The 21,728-nt window shown below is 35.7% G+C and overlaps 1 protein-coding gene and 1 long non-coding RNA gene across 2 annotated transcripts in view; one reads left to right on the top strand and one right to left on the bottom strand.

The window, feature by feature from the left end:
* Positions 1-5,212, top strand: part of CSMD1 (CUB and Sushi multiple domains 1) — a 1,232,729-nt gene extending 1,227,517 nt beyond the window's left edge. The window contains exon 70 of the mRNA XM_075747278.1: positions 1,584-5,212. Coding sequence (XP_075603393.1) covers positions 1,584-1,743 — 160 coding nt within the window. The 3' untranslated portion in view covers positions 1,744-5,212. The remainder of the gene's footprint in view (positions 1-1,583) is intronic.
* LOC142600924 (uncharacterized) overlaps positions 1-21,728 on the bottom strand; it is a 782,912-nt gene that overhangs the window by 353,126 nt on the left and 408,058 nt on the right. The window lies entirely within an intron of this gene.

Below are 21,728 nucleotides of genomic sequence, written 5' to 3'. Positions count from 1 at the left end.
ATATTTGTTAACATACTTTTAGACGCTAAGAGATTTTAGATTAAAGTAGTAAAATATAATATAATAGTATGTCATTTTACAAGATATATCAGAAAATCTGCACAATTCTGTTTTATTTTTCATTTAATTATTGGCCTAATATGTTCTAACAGAACTTTGCATAAAAATGTGAATATCCTTGAAGTTTTTATATGTTCTTCATGGTGGTAAAACACTATCCAAAATAGAAGGGTGGTTACTGAAAGATAATTCTTTGTATCCTCTGATATTCAAATGTGAAAATTTATGTGAATATTAGTTAGAATTTGATCAATCTGATTACATATATTTGGACAAATAAAATCTCTGTCAAGGTGTTTAGTAATGTTTATTGCTGGAAGTATTTATGGAGGTAAGCAGGCATGCTATGGCAGATCTATCTGGAATAACTGAAATTACTAACCCTTTTGTGAAGGTTACTACCACTAGCAGTGCAACATATTCTGGACACTTGCTATGTCAGTGCAAGAGTTGCCTGATTGAAGCTATGCTGCCTGACTTTGCACTGACTCAGATTTAGTAGCACCCAGGAGACCTGTTACAGGACTTTAATGGTGCAACACTAACTTCCTGCTCTGGAATGGTAATAAACAGCTGATAGCAGCAAATTACTAAACAGTTCCCTCTACCTCTGCTCGAAAACATCTCACTCAATAAAGTCAGTGGGTGTTTATCTCATCTAAACCCCAAGATGCTACTGAAAGAATGAATTAGGAGCCACTTACTCTCATCTTCCTATGTACACCTGGTCATCTACTCAATTCAAGTCCTTTAAAATGACAATTTGTATTGATCTTCATCAGAACATTTGCACAGATGGTCCAGTTGCCTTCCTGGGTATACTGTAAAAACTAGTGTGGGTAAAATCTCAAATCTCCAGGAAAATCAATTAGGATATGCTTGATGGTGATCAAATTAAATTCACCGATTAAAGATGCTTCTGTATTTTTATATTAATTTCAATGCTTTAGAACGACAATGATATATATTTGGAAATTGGTAATTTAGTAAAGCAGGAATAAGTGTTTCTACTCTGTGTTAGGATTCTTTTATGGTCTGACTAGCAATCTAAAACTGAAAATGTCATGAGAAAATATCATAATTGTTACTATGACAGAAAATATTATAAATGTTATCGGTTCTAACTTTACTTTTGTTTGTACTTTGGTTGTATGTTGCTTTACTTTTGGCTGCCAGTTTTGGCACTAACAACAAGCTATGAAGTTGTCATTCTTTTGACATTTTTATAATGGAAAATGCATGCCCATAATTGGGCATGCCACATTGTCTCTGTGCTTTGTAACATCAGACTGCACATTAGGAATTTGTTTTCTTCTCTTCGTGCTATGAAAAATAACTTCCAGACAGACAGATTTATCTTTTTAAGTCCCTGCAACATCCTTTATGGGTCTCCTTTTGTCACTTTTAGACAGAGTCGTACAACTTGTGTAGATAGGACAGAAACATAGATATAACTTGCAACAGTATAGAATCTTTATTTTTAAGGGTTACTAATGATAATTTCCTGTCTTTTTTTTTCCCAGAACAAGACCAAAAGTACAGTACAATGGGTACGCTGGACATGAAAACAGTAATGGACAAGCTTCATTTGAAAATCCCATGTATGATACAAACTTAAAACCCACAGAGGCAAAGGCTGTGAGGTTTGATACGACTCTGAACACAGTTTGTACAGTGGTATAGCCTTCAGTGCCCAATATGACTGATTCATAGCCATACCTCTGATGGACAAGCAGTAATTCCTTTGGTGCCATATACCAGTTTCCCTTCTTCTCTTGGCTTTGCTGCTGTAATCTTTAACATCTTCTGTCAGCCTACATGCAGCTAAATTTTCTGGTAAAAATGTGTCAGTCTTCTGGGGATCAGACAAAGAATATTTTTTCATCTTAAAGTTGGATCAAAATGCCTGGCTGCATCTGCATCAAATCAAGGCACACTTTAAGGAAGACTGCCGAGTCATGCCAATTTGTCATATTTAATGCCTCAGACTTTATTATTTGTATGTGGCTGGATGCCTTTCAATGCATTCTTCTGGGCACTTGGATAAATCCTTTGAGTACTGTGACAAATGATAGCACCACAGATTATCCCCAGGAATATTCTGAAGAAGTAAAGCTCTCTTGAAGGAGAAGACAACCTTCCTTGAGATTGCATACACCTGCAAATGCTTTACCATTGAAATCTTGCTAAAATTAAAGAAACGTACAGTGTATCTCATACATAGGGCAGTTTGCCAATTTCCCTATCAGCCGTTATATTGCAAAATGTTAATGCACAATTTTTTTGCACTAGGGTGTTATGGATGACTAAGATACTGGTAAAAATATACAGGGTTTCTACACACTGTCCATTGTATATAGACATTCACTCACTCTTTGCCTAGCAAAACATTCCACAATAAATTTACTTGGAATATTTAATTATGAGCCCCATGCTTAGCACCAGTTAAAATTTCATGTGACAGAGGACAATATTTCTGTTGTCAATTTTTGACTAAATTTCTTTGTAAACATGATTAGAAGTCACTGGAGACTTTCAGTCAGAACAAGACCCCATTTCTAAGAAATTTTCATTGCCAGTATTGTTTTCTTCAGAAATCAGTCATCAATCACCATTGTCAGTATCATACTATTTAACAGCAGGGGGGTTAGTAGCTATTGCTGCTTGCCATGTACAAATGTGAATAGTAATTTATTTTAGATAGCTCATAAAGCCTGTGAGCCTGTGCTCATAATACAGTCTTCCCTTTTGCATTTTTTTCCATTTTTCCTGTAATATGACATCATTTTCTGATGTTACATGGAACTAAAACACATTACAGTAGCATATGTAAACCCAGTGCAAATAGTCTATAACAAGCTGTCATTCAGTTTTTACTTTGAACAAAGAGAAATATTCAACTATCCTTGCTTTCTGTTTCTTTTCAGATTTTTTAAACACATTGCTTACTGCTTTTGTACTTACACAGTTTGACAGAGAAAGTTTGACATTTGTAAATATGAATGGTTGAGTAAATCATTAACATTTTCTTAGAATTAGAGGTTTTATTGAATGAAAACAAACAAACAAAAAGATGCCATTGGGCAGATTAATTAAATCAAGTTTTAAAATCAGGAAATTATAGTAAATAATGAAGCAAAATCTGATTTTAGTCATACACATTGAGCTCAGAAACCAGGAATGTTGTTTTGCTTTTCTTTAAAATTCAGGGTGTTTTTTTTTTTATTGTTGTTTTTGTGTTTTAGTTTTCTGAATTTCAAACTGTTCTAATGTCCAGTTGCTATCAAAAACTGTAGAAAAATGTTTCTGAACTCCATATGTGTGTAGGTCTGGGTGTTATACACAAAACAAAAAGGTAATGTAAGCCTAGTAACAGTATTTTCCGCTAATGTTGCAGAACGCAAAGTAAATTTCAAAGGTAACCCTTGGTCAGCTTAACAACTCTACATCTGTTAGATGAAAAATACCAGCAATATAATACAGTATTGTAGGGCCTCCAGCTGTTATATTCTTCATATGAGCAAGAAACTCTGAAGAAAATTTAATAAATAATCCTTTCCAGTCAGTTCCTTGTTCATTTTGTTAGTATTTTTTGGCTTTCTTTTTTGTTTGTTTCTGAGGTTTTTGTGCAGTGTTTCATTTATCTGTCACATCTCAGAGCCCTTCACATTTCCTGAGAAAGAACAAAGGCATCAGATCACAGTTGTTGTCCTGATCCTCCCCCATGTAGAGGAAGTCGCTCTGCAAATGAAGAGTTTCCGTAGGAACAGTGGGCCAGGGAGGGAAGCTGTTGTGTGATTAAAGTTTTTGACAGGTGTTCAAAATCGACACTACTGCTTTGGAAGTCTTTCTGTAGTGGCAATGGCAGAAAAAAAATGGAGTATTGAAAACAAGTGCAAAATTTTAGCTAAGTAGCTATTATTGATGTTTTCTACTCCTGCCCTTACAGTGTGTTCTTCAGTGACTTCTCTCACTATGACCACTGAGGAATGTGTTGGAGGAAAGGTCCCAGAAAAGAGAATAGTTAAATTATTTGGTCTTTTTTGTTAGAGAGCCCAGATCCTGTGAATCCTTTCTCCAGTGGTTCATTTTTGGGAGGTTATGTAAGGAATGTTTATCTCAAGTGAGTGTTCTTTGATCAGGGACACTCAAAATTGGAGCACACTGACAAATTATCCTGAGATATTTGTTTGGAGTATTGATAAAAGAGGAGCTTCAAACTGGAACCTAAGTAAAGGAAATCTCATAGTTTTATCAGCTCTATCCACATCCTTCAAATGCTTCTCCTTCTCCGCTATGTTTGAGTCTTCTGTTCAGGTTGGATCTCTTTCTCCTGAAGTTATTTTACAGAGGGCTGTGTATGCATGCACTTATATATGGTGCTTCATCAGAATAAGACTCAAAATGTTGTGCAGTGGCCGGGTAATGGCAGCCAGGAAATCTGCTTTCTGAGATATATGCAGAAGACTTTTCCCCCAGTGTTGACCAGATCATTATGATGGGCTAATAATACATGCTATATATTTTTTTTAAAAAAACAGGTTATGTGCTTCAAAGCTGTTAAAAACTGCTGCTTGTATCACACATCTTGCCTTTCTCCAGGCTAGCTGCAATAATTTTTTTTCTTGTGTAAAATATTTTGTAAACAAAGAAAAGCTGTTATTAAAAAAAAAAAAAAAAAAGTTGGGAGGGTGAGGGTGGGGGGGTTGGGGAAGAACGCCGGCATTATGATCAAGTCAATCTAATTTTCATTCCCAGTATTTCATTCTGCCATTTCACTACATGCTGCTGTGTCATGAAGTAGGTGCAAAAGAACTTTTTGTACAGAGATATATTTTTTATGAAAAATTTGTAAAATTATTAAATATGCTGTACTTTTTTGATTAATGTAGGTAAATTGTTAAAAATAAATGTTTTTACAATACAAAAAATTGTAATTTTCCCAATAATGTAAAATTTACCATCTTTAGCAGATTTTCAGTTCTGGTCCTATTACACATGTATTAATATTAAAGTGGCCTGGTAAAAATAAACAGTATTCTCTTTGGCAAAAAAATAAATACTATAAAAGATTGTAATATAGCCTGTGCAATGCCACCTACCTTGAAAGCAAAATCAGAGTTCTAATTAAATATTTAATTTTAGATTTTCAGCTTTTGTGTGACCTATTCTTATCAACTTTTCCCCTTCTATTTACTTTCATGCTTTTAAATCTCGGATATTGATTTTTCATTACATTAGATTGTTCAGCAGAATCTTAATCTTGTAATTTTAAGTTCCCAAGCATTATGTAACTTGGCAAAAAAAATCAGGTACTGTTTAGTGAGATGGAATCTACCTCCTGTTATTTTACACATATCATTCAGATTTTAAAATGGGGCTTAGGTTCCCATATAATTCAGTTGTTTTATAAAAAATAACCTGTTTATTCTTCCGTAAGATTATATCCTACCTGTGGATGGATCACATGGCGCCAGAGGTATTTCCAATTCTAACATCTGAGAGCTGGTTTTGCAGTCACTTACATGTACACACTTCTACTGAAATGAAAATGCTTACATACATAGTTACATGTATTAGTGTTTTCAGGATCAAGACCTGAAATTCTAAACATTTTTTTTTAAATTATGTTACTCTCTATTCATGTAAAAGTTTTATGTGTTTGATTTATGTGTTGACAGCTTAAGAAATAATGAGTAAGACTTCAAGAATATTCTACCCATTATTCTTTTGGGAATCAGTGGTAGTATATGACTGTGATTCACTTTTAGAAAAAAATAAGATATGTATATCTCTTTGCTTCCTTTTTCATCTTCACAGTCTGTCCTTCTGGTAATATGGTATCTTACAGACAATTGTTAAAAGTTCTCATCTCTCAGAATGATCTGACTTTCCTTCTGACACTAAGCTATAAGCTATAATCGTTAACACTGTCAATGCAGATATCAACGCATTTTCTGATGGGGAGTCATGATTTTTACCTCTTGTCACAAACAGTAGTCTAACATACACTAAACAAGTGAACTAGTGTTTTTTCACTATTGCCAAACTGCAATGTCAGCTTTTGAAAATTATTTCCCCTTATGATCTATTGAAAACTGTAACATGGTATATTTAATTTCGGATTCTAGGCAATTTTGGATTCTAGGATTTTAGCCTAAGGAGAAACACCAGGTTGTTAATCATAAAGAAGATTGCTACAAGTACTCACGTGTTGAAAGCAGGTGCTGGGAAACTATCATTACCTCTTTCTCCTTGCAGTGGAGTATTTGACCTGGTAAAAATATCCAAGAATTCCTTTTGGGTCATGCCTTACAGACAAAATACATAGGGAGCATTCCTAGTTTGACAATCCTTTTAAGCATGGTCTAGGTAACGTGCCACAAAGAAGAAACTTATGTGCCTGGTGGTCTTCCTGGGAGGAAACACTGATACTTGAATTTCGTTGAAGATCAAACAGCAGCTGGAGGAGTGTTTTGAGGATATAAATTTTGAACTCAGGAAATGAATGTCAAATAGAAACTAAAGACCTTTTCATATCAAGGTATGCCAAAATTATTTTACTGGTATGGTGAAAGAACACAAGTAACATTTGCTCAAATGAAAAGATTAGACAGAAATGCAAACAAACAAAAACTGTCTGAATCAAATTTCTTTAAGAATAATTTAATATTTTCTAAAGTGTAAAACCTCTTAAGGACCCCTTAAATCAACAGTTCAGACACTAGACTGGCTTAGCAATGAAATGATATTGTAAATAACTTTAGAAGTACATTCTAAGTAATTCAAAATTGGAAAAATATAAGTATCTTCTGAAAAGATGGACATAGGTAACAGTAAAAATAAGATTATAGACAGAAGTTTGTTAAAGAAAACTAAAGATATCAGAAAAAAAGATCCGTAGCTGCTGGTTCTTGGGATGATTAGGGAATTTTTAAAAGAATGTGAGGAATTAAAGATATTTGAATAAAGAAATACTTATTAAGTGCAGTGAATGGAGATAGAGTAAGCAAACGAATAACGTAAGTATTTTATACTTTCAGAATTTTTCACCTTGGATTTTGTAATTGGAAAGAGGCAATGTTAGATAGTTATTTCACTTAGAGATTACATAGTACTAGCCAGACTATTTGTAAATAGGAAGGATTTAAGCAACAGCTGATAGACATAAACATTGTAAAAAATCAGAAACAACACTGAACTTCTACCTGCTGATTCTGAAGAAGTTATCTGAGTAGCTCTTGACCATTAAACAATTTTGAGTCTGTCTTGGAAAATAAAGGGAATGCCATAACCCTGGGAAAGTGCTATTATTGTGCCAAAAATTAAAAAAGAAAACCACAAACAAACAACCCAAAAAAGCACAAACCCCACAAGCCAAAGAACTTACTGTTTACCCTCATATTAAAATTTGAGGTAAAAAAAGAAATCTGATTGAGATCCTTCTAACAGAAAATAAAATGACATGATAAAGTTAAAATCTTTTCAACAGATTTACAGATTTTGGAGAGAATGATTCTTGTCACCCAAATCTCATTTAATTCTTGAAAGCCTGATTGATAATATAACTATTTATGTATTCAATTAAAAAAGAGACAACTGATTTAGTAGCACACAATAATTAACAAATAGAAATAGAGAACATCAGTAATTACACAGGAAGTTGATTAAGAAATAGCGCTCAAGCTGACAATAGGGAATTATCACTGAAAAAGGTGACTCTGGAAAAAGTCCATTGGTCTGCTGCGAGTCCTGGTAATGCTCAACAGTGACGTGTAAATAAGGATAACACTTGTTGAAAAAATGTAGATAATACAACTGATTGTGGGATGCTAAATGATAATGAAAAAACTCACGTGGAACAATTTGGTCTGGTTGGTAAGTTAAGTCTATTTAAACAAAGTGTTTTTAACGTACCCTCAAGAGCAGTTGAAAATAAGAAATAAGGACATTGAGGCCGTCTTTATAAAATGGATATTAGATCCTAAAAAGTAGTATCTCTGAAAAAGGATTTACAAGCCTGTTAGCTGTGATGTTGCACCAAAATATGAGGTATTGAATCACTGGATATAAATCAGGAATACTGAACAGGAATATAGAAGTGATTTTTAGTCTCACTGCATATGAAGTTGTATTAGATTCTGCATATATTTCTGCAGTTCATTTCAGAAATAGGATGTCAGAAAAAATTTGAGAGGGTGTACAACAACATATAAATATGATTTAAGGTCTGGAAGAAATACCTTCAGCAAGAAATTTAAGTCTGTTTAATCAAAAAGCAGATAGAGAGTGAAACCTGATTACAGTGTACTATACTACATTCATGGGATTACTAAACTGCCCTCTCACGTAACGAAAAAAGGTGTGACAGAAACCTTAGTAGACTTGAAATTGTAACCAGACAAATTAAAAGGGAAAATCAGGCACACACATTTATGAGCGGAGAAAATAAACCTGTGAATTAATTTACCAGAAGCAATTATGTGTTTGCTATCTCCTCATTCCATCAACTTAACCCTGGATGTTTTCATGTAAGATAGAGGTTAGTTCTACGTTACAGATCTAGTAGTTCTTTCATGTTTCAGCTCTCTGAATAAAAAGAAAGAAAGAATGAACAAAAGAAAAGTTAGCTCAACCTGGGATATATAAAATACAAGGTACTTAATCTGGCTTTTAGAAGCCTCATTCCAAGAATCTAAATAATGCATCTGCCACTTCACTCTACTGAGTTATGTTAATATCAGCAAATTAAACACCCTGGCATTGAGGGCAGTTATCGCAGATCAGCCCACATCTGCACTACAAATCTCTTCTGGATTCCAAAACAACGTGACCATATTAACTCTAACAACTGGAAAGGATCACTAGCTTATACCTGTGAAACATTTGGGAGAGTACTAGTTGACCTAGGCCAAAGCATGCTGGAGACCATTCTTACTGTTTTACAGCATAAATAAACAAACTCCAGTGCTCAGCAACATGCTCTGTCACTGCTATATTTTCTAGTATAAATACAGTCTTACAAACTTGAGAGGCTTTAAATGCTGAATTGTTCATCAAGAACGCTCATCAAAAGGAGCTGTAGTATAAACCTGTTATAAAGGCTAATAACCATCTTATTCAGGAACTGTGATTAAAATAGAATAGATGCTGCACATTTGATGAGGAACTTTCTCATTTCAGTGTGTAATAAGTATGGGCAGAATGTGTCCAACAGACTAAAGTTTTTTGAAATATTTAGCAGAAGATCATGCACGCATTTTAGAAAGCTAACCAAGCTTAGGTATAAGATAGGTGAGAAGCTGCTCATTTTAATACAGCTCTACATAAATCCAAAATCCAAACATGGCTGAGGCACTCTTAAGGGAGTGTTGAAGGGAGATGTAGTAAGTCTGTGTATCGATATATGTGATATCTTAGTAGAGGCTGTGGGGGCAGTGGGGAGACAGTCTTGGACTCAGCACAGTGCTGCCGAAGTCCTTTAGTAGCACTTTCCATCTGTACATCTTGACTATCCCTACAATCCACATAACTAAGTTAAACAGTTCAGGAATCTAGCCTGAAGGAAAAGCAGTATAATATAACTTGCATCTTGTATCCATACGGTTAAACTTCCCACCTTCCTAAAAAAGCTAGACATATCTAATACTCTGTTGGGAAGGGTCCCTGTCATTGTCCCCTAGGCTCAATCTAGATGTGGTTTAGCTGGCTGATGAAGAAGAATGCTCCATCTGACATGCTGGAAGAAGCTGGGTGTTGATCTAGGTCATTAGGTAGGAAAAATAGGTTCAGGGAAGGAAGCAAGGAAATGTGAATCAGAAGAGGTGTGCATGGAGGACGAATTTTCTATTATTTATCTCAGGATTTCCACAGGACATAGCAGTTTTACTGGGACACAGTAGTTACGGACTTCAGGATACACCCCACGTAGATATACTTCTACAGCAGCAATCCATATGTGAGCACACCAGTGTGGGTAATTCACAGACAGCAGACCTGGCTGAATTATTCACAGGCAACATCATGGCAGTAGTATGGCAACCTGAGGTAGAGCTCCCTCCACTTACCCTTCAGATATTCACCTCTTTCCCAGGTGCACTTGAGGTAACATTAAGATGCTGGATCCCTGCTCATACAAAGTGGCTTGCAATAACAAAGAAAATACATTAACAAGGATTAATGTGTTTTGTCTAATATACGCTTCTTTCACAGAGACATCTGAAGAAGACATCTTGGTCAGAAGAAGGGGTTGACCTGAGGAGCTATGCAGAGACAGGTTGGGTTGTGAGCCACTGATCATAAAACTAAAAAGGCTTATGAAGGGACAGAAGGAGGAGGCCTTGTTTAGACCCCTCTGGAAGTGGAACAATACCCAGGAGAGCTGGCAAGAGGTCAACTGTCAGTCCTGACAGTCTTTATTGATAGAGTCATACGGAAGCCAAGGTGGAGGAGTGAACCAAGTGGTGTGAGGACAACAAGATTCTTCAGGAACCCATTGGTTTGGAAGGTCTGGATGAAGAAATTCCAGGAGCTCCTGAATTCCTTTGAGAAATAGCTTGGAACCCTCAAAACAGGTTTATGCTGCTCATCTTGACATTGGTGAGAAAATGAAATGAATAAATAAGAGTTCACTTCCCCTTCTCCCCACAACCACTATCCTTTTCTGGTGCATGATATTTGGCTTTTGTTTGTTTTCTGAGTATTAGACTCCTCCTTGATCCCCTTCTTTTTTTCTTTTTTCTTTTTTTTTCCCCCCCCCCCCCCCCCCTTCCCCTGTAACTCGCTCTCCAGTTTGCTATTATTGCCTTAAGCTTTGTCTTTCCTATTTCTACTTTCTCTGAAGTCTAAAGGATGATGAGAAAATGACAGCCTTTCATTTCCCAAGTAGCTCGGTACTGTGTCTTCTCAGTCAGATTTGCTTAAGGTTCATCGTCTCTACTGTATTTTTTTTTTCGTATCAATAAGCTGCTCAAGTCACATTCATTTATTAACTTTCATTTAAAGAAAGCGTTTATGTGTATGCACTCGTTACCTCTTGCTCTCTCTCCCTCACACACAAACATGCACACACACACACACACACACATTTACTTTGTATTTTCTTTAGAGAAAAAATCCATTGTTCCTTCTTCTTGTGAACTCACATACTAGCTGGAAAACATATGCTGGTGATAAGGAAGTAAAGCAATTTTTTTACAGTTGTGAAAACTATCCATTACAAAGCAGATAAATTTTTGCTACTTTTATCAATATTTTTGTTTTTAATAAATTGCATTTAATGACAACTTCTATTTGCCCTAAAAAAATTATTAATCTTAAGTTATCCTTGGAGGAGGTCCATCAAGTAGTCTATAGTAAATAGCTTATTGTCCCATTTGTTCCTTCTGGAATCCCTTTTCTGAGTATCTTAATTGCAACTTTTAAAAGCTTATTCCTAATGCCAGAAATGAGATGAGAAATTGTATACAAAATTGTATGCAACATTGCATACAAAGAAAATTTGCTTCCTCATAGTCTTGCTGCTTACTTTTCCTCCAGTCATGTTTTGGTTTCATTTCTTTTCAGGAAATTTCTGTCATACTGCTGTTCCTCATACTCTATATGTTGGAAAAGGCTTATGCAAGACTTAAGAAACGAGCATAATTTGATAAAGATTCAAGCCTTTCCTGAAGAGGATATAATTTAAAATTAATTAAGTTCTACTTTCAAGTGAAACCAGTGAAAATATGTCCCTATCCATACAGGATGTATGGAGGATAATATCTCCAACCCTGCTGATGTATGTACATTAAATCCACAGAATGCAGACCCAGGTAGGTTGGAGAAGACTCCAGAGGCCATCCAATCCCACCTCCAGCTTAAAGCGACAGTTAGAGCATGCTCAGGGCTCCATCCAGTTGGGTTTTGAATAGCTGCAAGAATGGAGATTTCACGGCCTCTCTGGAAAACTGGTTCCAGTGTTATGCTGGTTCTCACACTGGGTCAGAATTTCCAATATTCCAACTTATGTCTGTCATCTCTCATCCCACCACTGTGAGGAGAATCTGGTTCTGTCTTCTCTACACCCTTCCATTAGCTGATTTTAGATAACAGAGAGTTCTACCTTTAGACTTCTTTTAAGGCTCTTAAAGTTCTCCTACCCTCTCCTCATGTGTGATATGTTCCAGATAGTTACTGAAAGTAAAACCAAAAGGCTTCACCCATGCTAATAAATAAAACAGTACCAAAAAGCACTCTGTGGTCCTGAGGACAAGCTGTTGTAGCAGGGACTGTACCTGTATAGCTGGAAATCAGATAAGAAAATTCAAATGTGGGTCAAAGAGGGGAAAAGACAGATTTATAGCAGTGTCTTAAGAATTCCTTTCAAAAATACTAAGCAAATTTAGTGCTAACACAAGCCCACTTGTCAACTAGGTTCATTCAAAACTAGTAAGACTTTAAAAAAAATATTCCTTGTTCAAAAAAATTTCAGGTCTTTGGCTACAGTGCTGCTTTTTTTTTTTTTTTTTTTCCAGGTGCATTAAGTGGTAGTCTGTTGAATCTGTTGCTTCATTTCTCACAGATCTCTTGCAAGTACTATTTTTATTTTCACAAGCAAAGATGATTTTAAAGGTCATGTTAAACTGAACCATTAATCAACACAAACCCAATGTCTAATACTTAGCATACCTGCTGCGTTTGCTTTCAGGTTTTGCATAACTACCTACACTAACAAACTGGTATTGCACAGAACAACATTTTCATTAAATACTGCAGTTGATGAAGGAGAGGAGTCACTGTATGTACTGTACAAATTTTGGAACATATACTAATCACCACAGACACTATAGAAAATCCTTTCAATTGTGGAAATCTTTAGAGCATGGCTCTCTTTACGGTCTCTTTATTTTTAATTATTTTTACTCACACTCCATAAGTTTCAATTTCTTGTTCTTTCAGTTCTTCATGTGCTCTCTGCTTTGTTATATAGACTGTATATAAAGTTACTAAATTTGGGAGCAGAAATATTTCACCTTCAGATTTATTCTTTCTTTCAGTAACAAGGAATAAATCTTCACTCTGTTTTGGGGAAGTTTTAAAAAGAAAGGGTTTACTGTAAAATACTTAATATATACTTACACCTTTCTGTTTTTTAATTAAGTTGAAGTGGCTAAGCCATATAGATCTTTCTTACACTTTTAAGAATACTAAGTTTTTGAAAGAATGCAAAGTTTTTGTTCTCACAAGACAGTTTACTTTGTGTTAAGCTTTTCCATCAAACAGATTATTTGCTGTTACTAGCAACAGCTTTGCACCTAGCTGACATCCTAAGCCAAGCCTGGCATCTCTGACAAGACACAAAAAAGCCTCCATGACTATTATACTGTCAGCTTCCCAGGCACTTCAAGCAATTCATTTTGAGGACTTTTTGACTATATTTATTTAAAGTTAATCCTTCCTATTTTTCTCTGTAATACACATTCATTTAATTTTATGTCGCATTTTGAGACATGCCTTGCAATGTAAAAATATCAACTTGATTTACTGCTGACAGGCCTTCTGTGCAGTTTATGACTAAAGAGAGATATTTTTTTTCCCCTTTCCCTATTCATAAGATTTATATGCCAATGTCACAAGAATGACCCACAAGCTGTTTTTCATCTTCAAAAAACTTATTGATCTGTCTATGAAAGTAATAGTTTGGAACTCAAAAAATTTTACATTTTGAAGTGTCATTTTGAAAATATGGTAGAAACTTGTCATGAGAAATAAAAGTAGATTTAGGCAGAACTCATCCAGAACAGATTTTAAAATTACTATGCTTAACTAGCAATGCTTTCCTATAAGGTTAGTCCCACCTACTTTTTGTGTCCTCACAATGTAACTTTACTCTGGTTTTGAGACTTGTCCACTAAGACTAAGAGGCCAGAACTCATTTTTTAAACCCGGTAAATACTTTTTCTTATAGAGACATTGTCAAGGCCCTAATTGGATTTTGAAGTAATTGTTAAAAATTATTATGTAGGCAAAATAATAGAGTTGTTGTATCCCATACATTTTGTCAAAATCTACTAGCATGGAAATATGCACCTTTGCAGATTTCAGGTGGCATTGACAGCCCTCACCACCATTAACCAACAGCTAAAATTCATTGTACTTGTCTAAGCACATATAAAATGCACAGCATCCTCAATCAAATATTTGCACCTGTTTTGTGCAAAATATATGCTTTCCTGAAATAGAAGGCAAAGAAGAACCAAGCTTCAGATTTTTAAATGGGACCAGTTATTTGAACTATAGTTTCTTTTTGCAGAACTGGATCTTTAGTTGAAAGGACTTTGCTGTCCAGTGTCTGTAATAGCTTCCTCTCCATCACACTTCTTCCTTTATTTTATACATAGCTGATACTTGAGCAAATATCCATCTATGCTTAAATGAAAGAATTGATGTGGAATATTTATAAACTATAATCTTATTTAAATTTAAGAATTCATGAACTTATGAACATAGTGATTTTTTTCCCCTTGTCTTTAGTTTCCTGTTGAGTTTAGAAGAAGATTTTTAAAACATTGTGGAGATTTTTCTCTTTTTCTTATTTTATTATCATTTCCATGATTCTTGCATGCCATGTTGTTATAGAAGCAGAAGTAAACCCTATTAAAAGTTTATTTGTGTTTGATTTCATTTCATCATAGAGAGTTGGTCTCGGAAGCTTATTTTAGCCTAACATTAGGAAGTATAGCTTATTTTAGTTGTAGCATAATGAGGAACAGAAACTTATGTGAAACAACATCAATAGTTACTTTGTGTGTAATTATCTCAGAAACTTGGGGTAGCTGTATATACAATTTCACAGTTTTTCAAAGAAAAATTTAATTCCCCAAAAATGTAGGAACATTGTTGCCACCTTCAACAGAGAAGAAAACATCACTGTCATATCCTCAAAAAGGCTTACTACTTAGACTTATTTGGGGGTTGTTTATTAGTTAACACTGCTCAAAATGTTTTGAAGGCAAGAGGCTTGTATTCCTGTGAGGGTGTGTGTGTAAGATTTGAAAAGTTTTTGAAGCAATTGTGTTAGGGAAAGCATTAATGGTGCATATCTTTGTGAACATTTAAAAGTGCTGACACATTGCTTTCATTACTGAAAGTGTAATTTAAGACCTAATGGAAATACGAAACTTTCTGTTGCTGTATCTGTCAAAATGTCAGCTTCAGCAGCAGTTATGCCTTACTTTCCTTGCACTGCAGGAGTACAATTTGAACTTTTGGTTACAGGTGGGTGAATTCTACCTCTAAATCTCATCCTTCTGACTCACACATAGTATTTAAGATCATAACTTTGAAGCAAGCAGTCTAAACCTTTGGACTAAATTGCTTTGTAACCTAATACCTTTAGGTGTGAGGTCTAGCTAATATAAACATAGATTTTCTGCCTTTGAATCCTGCACAAGTGGACATTTCTGTGTATTTCTGTACCAAGCAAACCAAACCCAATCCAAATAATGTACTTTTGATGTGATCTAAACATTTTAAGTAAATTCTCTCTCATCACTAAGAATCATTATGTAAATTGAGCTGTTCTTTACAAAATAGTGAAATTTAAGTCAGGTGGTACTGTACCACCTTCTTTTTACTTTTTTTTTTTTTTTCCTTAAAAATTGCCATGCATATTCAACTCAGAATTTGAAATTATGCAGGTGGCATAAATCATAAATATTCACACTTAATTGCTTCAAAGTGTGTTTCTAAAAAGGATACAAAAGCATTGAAAGGAATACACTGGATACAGCTTTATTACAACAGCATTATTCCTTCAGAAATAATAGAAATTAATTTATTAGAAATATTTTACATGTGTGATTTTAATTTTTCTAACATGACCTGTCTGCAATGGATCAGAGAACTATTGACACAATCTATTTCAAAGCATTGTTTAGCTGCAATTCAATTAACCTAAGTTTAGGACAGACATTCTCTCCTTAGACAAAGTTGAGACTTTTGGAGGGTGACGCACTGCATGTCTCAGTTGGGGAACTCTGGAACACTTCCTGTTCCCTGGCATCACCAGAGGGACACTCTCTGATGATACGCTGACTGCAAAATCCCAGTGTCCATTAGAGAATGGTTCAGGGCTGGACTGCATTAGGAATAGCATCACCAGCAGTTTGGGGAAGGCAATCTTTCATCTCTACTCAGGACTACTGAAAAACTTCTGGGGTGATGGGACCAGTTCTGGGTTCTGCACTACAAGAGAGACATGGACTTACTGAAGAAAGTCCAACTAAGGACTGCAAAAATGAAGAGACTGGAGCATCTCTTACACAAATAGATGCTGAGAGAGCTGGGAATGTTTAGCCCGAAGGAAAGAAGGGTCTAGGGGACCTTATCGATGTGTATAAATACCTGATATGAGTAAAGAAGACAGGGACATAGTCTTCTCAGTGCTACAGAGTGATTCAGGACAACAGGTAATGGGCACAAATCAGTGTTTGAACGCTGGAACAGGTTGCCCAAGGAGTCTTTGTCCGCAGAGATATCAAAAACCTGACTGGACACCATCCTGAGCAGCCTGCTATAGTTGTCCCTGCTCTGAGCAGTAGTTTGGATTAGATGACCTCCAGATGTACTTTCCAACCTCAGTCATTCTCTGACTCTAAGATTCTGTGATACATCAGATGTCACTGCAGGGAGCAGGGCTGGAAGGCACTCTGAAGAGCCACATCTTGCCCTCAATGTATCTATAGGCTCATGTTGCTCCAATAGATGTCTGTAGTTAAATGGTATGCAACCAGCACCTACAAACGTAGGTTCTAGAGTTTTATGGGATTTGAAAAAAATCTGCCCAAGATCATGTCCTTACGACCAGTTCAATTTTCATACATTCTATGACAGATAGAGGATCAGCAGTCTGGTCATGCTAGTTGCTGTTGCATACTACTCATGCTATGCTGTAGTTGAAAGAAAATACTTGCAAATATATATATATATCTCTCTGTGTGTGTGTATACATTTACTTATAACTGACATCCCAAATGAGAAATAATATATTTTCAGACTGTCTCAGCAGTCAGAACAATTCAGAGTGATTATATAAACACCCATGAGCCAGCTATAGGGAATGAAAGGTATGAAACAGTTGCCTTTTTTTGTACTTCACTGCATACTGCTTCCTTCTAAAACAGTTTACTGTGAGTTTACAGTCTTTTTTATAACACATGCTAGTCCTTGGTCTTTTGATTCAGTGGCTCACGTCATCCATTGATCTTCACTGCTATTGGTACTGACAAGACAGTAAAACTAACTGTTTGATCTGGTGCGTACTGCCGATTTCTCCCCCTTCATTCCCCCCAACAAAAACCCATCTGGGACATTTCACAGCCTTTAAATGAAGTGATTGATACCATGCTCACTGGGAAATAATTGAAGTAAACAAAATTAAATAGAATCCATGTTGTCTGTGTGTTCAAAGATACATTTTTTTCCCCTATTATACCTAGATCTGTCACACAATACCTTAAAGTACAGAAATCATGAATTGCTGTATTTATTTTGAGATTGCTGTCCCTAATGAAAAGTGGGGTATCAACTAGAAGTTACTAAATCATACACTTATAGAAGGTAGTACACATGAAGATTAAAGTTCAGTTTTAATTTTTTTTCTCAGCATCACACCGATCTGTTCAAATAAGGGTGAAAAAAAAGGAAAACCAAAAAACAAACAAGCAAGCAAGCAAGCGCACACACACACCCCCCCCCCCCCCAAAATCAACAACAACAAAAACAAGCACACAAGGGCTACAAATTCCTGGAACAGGAATAGAATTTCCAACCAAGGAAATGCAAATTTCTGAAACAGCAAAATGAAGTACAGGAAACAGCTATTGAGCAAAGACAAACTTCAGTACCTTTAAAACATATTTTGGAAAAAAAGAAATGTTTAAAATACTAACAATTATTTTTGTTTCTAAACAAGTTGTTATCTCAATAAACACTCTAAGGTGCTCACTTATTTCTGAAAATGTAGATATATTGTGATGTGAGATACTTATTCTTTCCAGCAGTCAAAATGTATCTACTGCTACAGCTATGAGAATGTCAAAGGTGGTTGTAAAGGTCAGATGAGAAGAGATTTAAGGCATAGGTCACAGCAACAGTGTTCTAAGCAAGTAAATGCATTTTTAAGTCCCTTCACTAATAACAAATAGCTGGTTTTGACTACTGTGTTTTTGACTAATAAGTAAATGCATGAGAGTGAATAGGTTTGCATGCTACATACCATCCAGCAAGTGTGTATACTCTATCCAACATACAATCTGATCCTTGATTAGATTATCGTATTAAAAATAGGTATTTAGTCTAAACTTATTTCTCCAGGCCTCCCAAAAATCGGTGGAGAGACAGAGAAAAATTCGTTCTACCAGAAGACATATGCCAGAAAATGTAGAACGCCTGCTGAAGCTGCCTAACCACAGGTGCTTTATATAGAGCAGCTAACCCAGACTAGATGACCAGTTTTCATATAACTACAGTTAAGTGAGAGGAATCCAGGCCTAACCAGAAGATATCAGTTTAAATGGACGCTCACTAATTTATACCATTTTAAAAACTGGCCGTTTAAAAGTGACATTGATATTTGACATGTCAAAACATTGGTTATTTTGACATATCAGAATGTCTCTCACATTTTTTTCTAAGATTTTGTAAACAAATATTTTTGGATGCTGCAGTATATACACAAGTCTGACAGGTTCAGGCACATGTGACAGTCAGTCTGATGTATTCTGGCAAGAGCAGACTTACTAGGCACATTATTTACAGATGCTCTGTGTGAGGGCTGTTTACCTAGGGCTTTTGGACTTCTAGCTGCTTGTTTATAACAACTGCTCAGAGGTGGAACTCTGAATGCTTGAAAATCCCAGGAAAATGGGTAAAGGTATTTTTTCTCTTTTGGGATATAGTTAATGCATATAAGAAAAGGATATGTGATCTAGACTTAACACAACTCTTATTTACCTTTGATGCTGGGGGCGTGTTTGGGCTTCATAAAGCATTGCACTTTCCTTCAGGGTTTATGCATAATCATAAGCTTATGCACAGAGATTAGTGACATATAAAAAGCTTGGGCTGGGGCAACTGAAATGCTAGGTCTGCAGTAAAGTAGATGCAATATCTGGAATGCCACAGAAAAGAACTTTTAAATTTAAATTAGTTCCCTTCATCTTCCATTTCTTTCTTTATAGTTTAAACATAATATCGTTACTCAGATAGGATACAGCCAGAGGAAAAATGGTTCATTTTCTCGGCTGGAAGGAAGGCAGGCCCCAACATTTGACATGATGATAAACCAAAATAGCTGGCCTCAAAACTCTGTTGTGTGTAACCAGTTATCACTGAAGTGTGTCTGCACATCTAGGGATGGCTTTGTTAGACAGTAATGAGGTTATGAATAATTGGAAGCTAGCTACCAGATGCAGGCAAGTAAATACTTGTAAAAGTGTAAAGAGATGATCCACACTTCCATGAGTGCATTCACACAGCAAATCAGCATTACAAAGTTAAATTTTGCCAGAATGTCTTCCATATAACTTTTACTACTAGTACTTCTTGTACTAGCAGTACAAGAAATTTGTTCACTAGTCCTGAAACAGATAATAGCAGTATTAGCTCAGAAATGATGACAAATCAGAGGGCTTCTCCCATGACCTCTATATTTTCAGAATATTTTCTCTTCAGGAATGTGTGCAGTGATCCTCCTCTACATTTATCATTTGTCTGTATTCCTGCTGTCATCACCTCAAACTTTAGGATCTTTAAAGTCATCTTCCTTGTTACACATTCTGTTCTTGAGCCAATTACTTCTAAATCAAAAGCATAATTTCTTAGGAGCAGCTGATCAAACCTTAGGCTCCCTTTACTCAGTTAACTCTCTCAAACTCCCATAAGATATAGTGTCACTCTTTCCACAACTGCTTCTCCTCCCTTACTCAACTGCCCCATCCTGGTCATGAGGAATAATAAATATTGTATTTTTCTGCTAGATATCTGCAGACTTGAAAAGAGAAGTAGCTTATACACAGCCTGTCAGTTAACTCTTTCTGGTGGTAGATGGGTTCCTGGGTTATACATGTTGTCGAAGTAAGCCTTCCTGCTTTAAGCACAGAATAAATTACAGTCCTCAGTGGTTGAACTCAAAATGAAAGACAAGACACTCTATCTATTCATAAGTAAACATTTCATTTTCTGTCCTATCAGGTAGTTTTCAGAAGTCTGTTCACTTTGGGGACATATCTTAGTAATGATTTTTGCCAGCTGTCATTCTCCTGCTATTTGATCTCATGATAACGTACCCGTGTCCTCATTTGGCTGTACAGAGTAGCTATTTCTTTCCATTTTCCTTAGTACTGATTGTTGCTTTCATCATCTGTTCAAGTGCTATTCCAGCATCTTTCTGTCATTTCTTAGTAGTAGTGCTTCCCTCCACTCTTTTAGCCATGATAACTGCCTTTTAACAACTATTTTGACCTGGGCTACTTTACTGACAATGACCTTGCTCTGGTCAAATACCAAATCCTTTTTCTTCATATTTTTATATTCTTGCCAGACCTCTAAAGTTAAACTATTTCCTATTGCAAAAATATAAAGATTTTGTTGGTGTCTACTTCATCTGGTTAGGTCAGCAGGTCCCTGTCAATCAGTGTTGACTAATAACCGTCACTGACTTTTCTTCTTTTGCAGCTTCCTTTTCCTGATAGTTACCAAAGAAGTGAAGAGCAGCCTGGACCTCTGTTCACACGTTGAACTCAATTTCATTTTTGTTATCTTGGAAGAGTCTATTACGAAGTGAAACTTCTCTGTGTAATTTAGATTATGAATCTTCCTTAGGAGCTTTAACTTGGTACTGTTGAAATTATTGGGAAAATTATCATGTAGCTGCTCATTTTCAAAGTGGTGTTGTATACAAATGCCTGCTTACAAATATCAAAAATGAAGATGTGTACAAGTGCACACATATGCACAATATGTCTAAACTTTCATAGATGAATGTTTATGCTTATATGCCTATGCAAAGTGGCTCTGTTGCATGAGTGTGAGAGGAAATAGATATATTAATTTTAAACCTGGTAAGATTTTCAAGTATTTCTCTAGGGGTTTTTAGTATCTGCAGATGAAAATGATGATGTGGTACATTTTTCATTTACTGTTTTGGTTTCCCTTAATTTTTATACTACAAATATTAAAATGATATATTTAAAGAATAAGATAACATTGTTTCATCATGTGTTAAGTCATGACGAGAAGGAAGAGAGGGCCATCAACCCTTTCTGGTCAAAGCTGGAACCAGGACACTGACCAAACTATAAAAATGATTCCTCCTTAGGGAGGGTAGAACTTTTTATAGTATATGTGCATTTTCTACGAGGCCATCTTTGTGTAAAAATCTGGTGTAGTCATGGAAATACAGGAATCAACATCTTCCACAAGCAGCTTACTGTCTAGTGCTTAGCTTAGTGCCGAGAATATTTGCTCAGAAAGTGAATCCTTAGCTTTACCTACTTCCTCCACAGGCTCCTTAACATACCATATTCTTCTCATTGTTTTGTCAGCCTTTACTTCTGCCAAAAAAAGGTCAACAAAAAGCAGAATAAATATATATTAGTCAATGAAATGATGGAAAATATGGCAAG

This window comes from Balearica regulorum, chromosome 3, assembly GCF_011004875.1.
Source record: "Balearica regulorum gibbericeps isolate bBalReg1 chromosome 3, bBalReg1.pri, whole genome shotgun sequence".
Classification (NCBI taxonomy): domain Eukaryota; kingdom Metazoa; phylum Chordata; class Aves; order Gruiformes; family Gruidae; genus Balearica; species Balearica regulorum.
The sequence above is the reverse complement of the archived record's forward strand: the minus strand, read 5'-3'. Positions and strand labels throughout refer to the sequence as shown.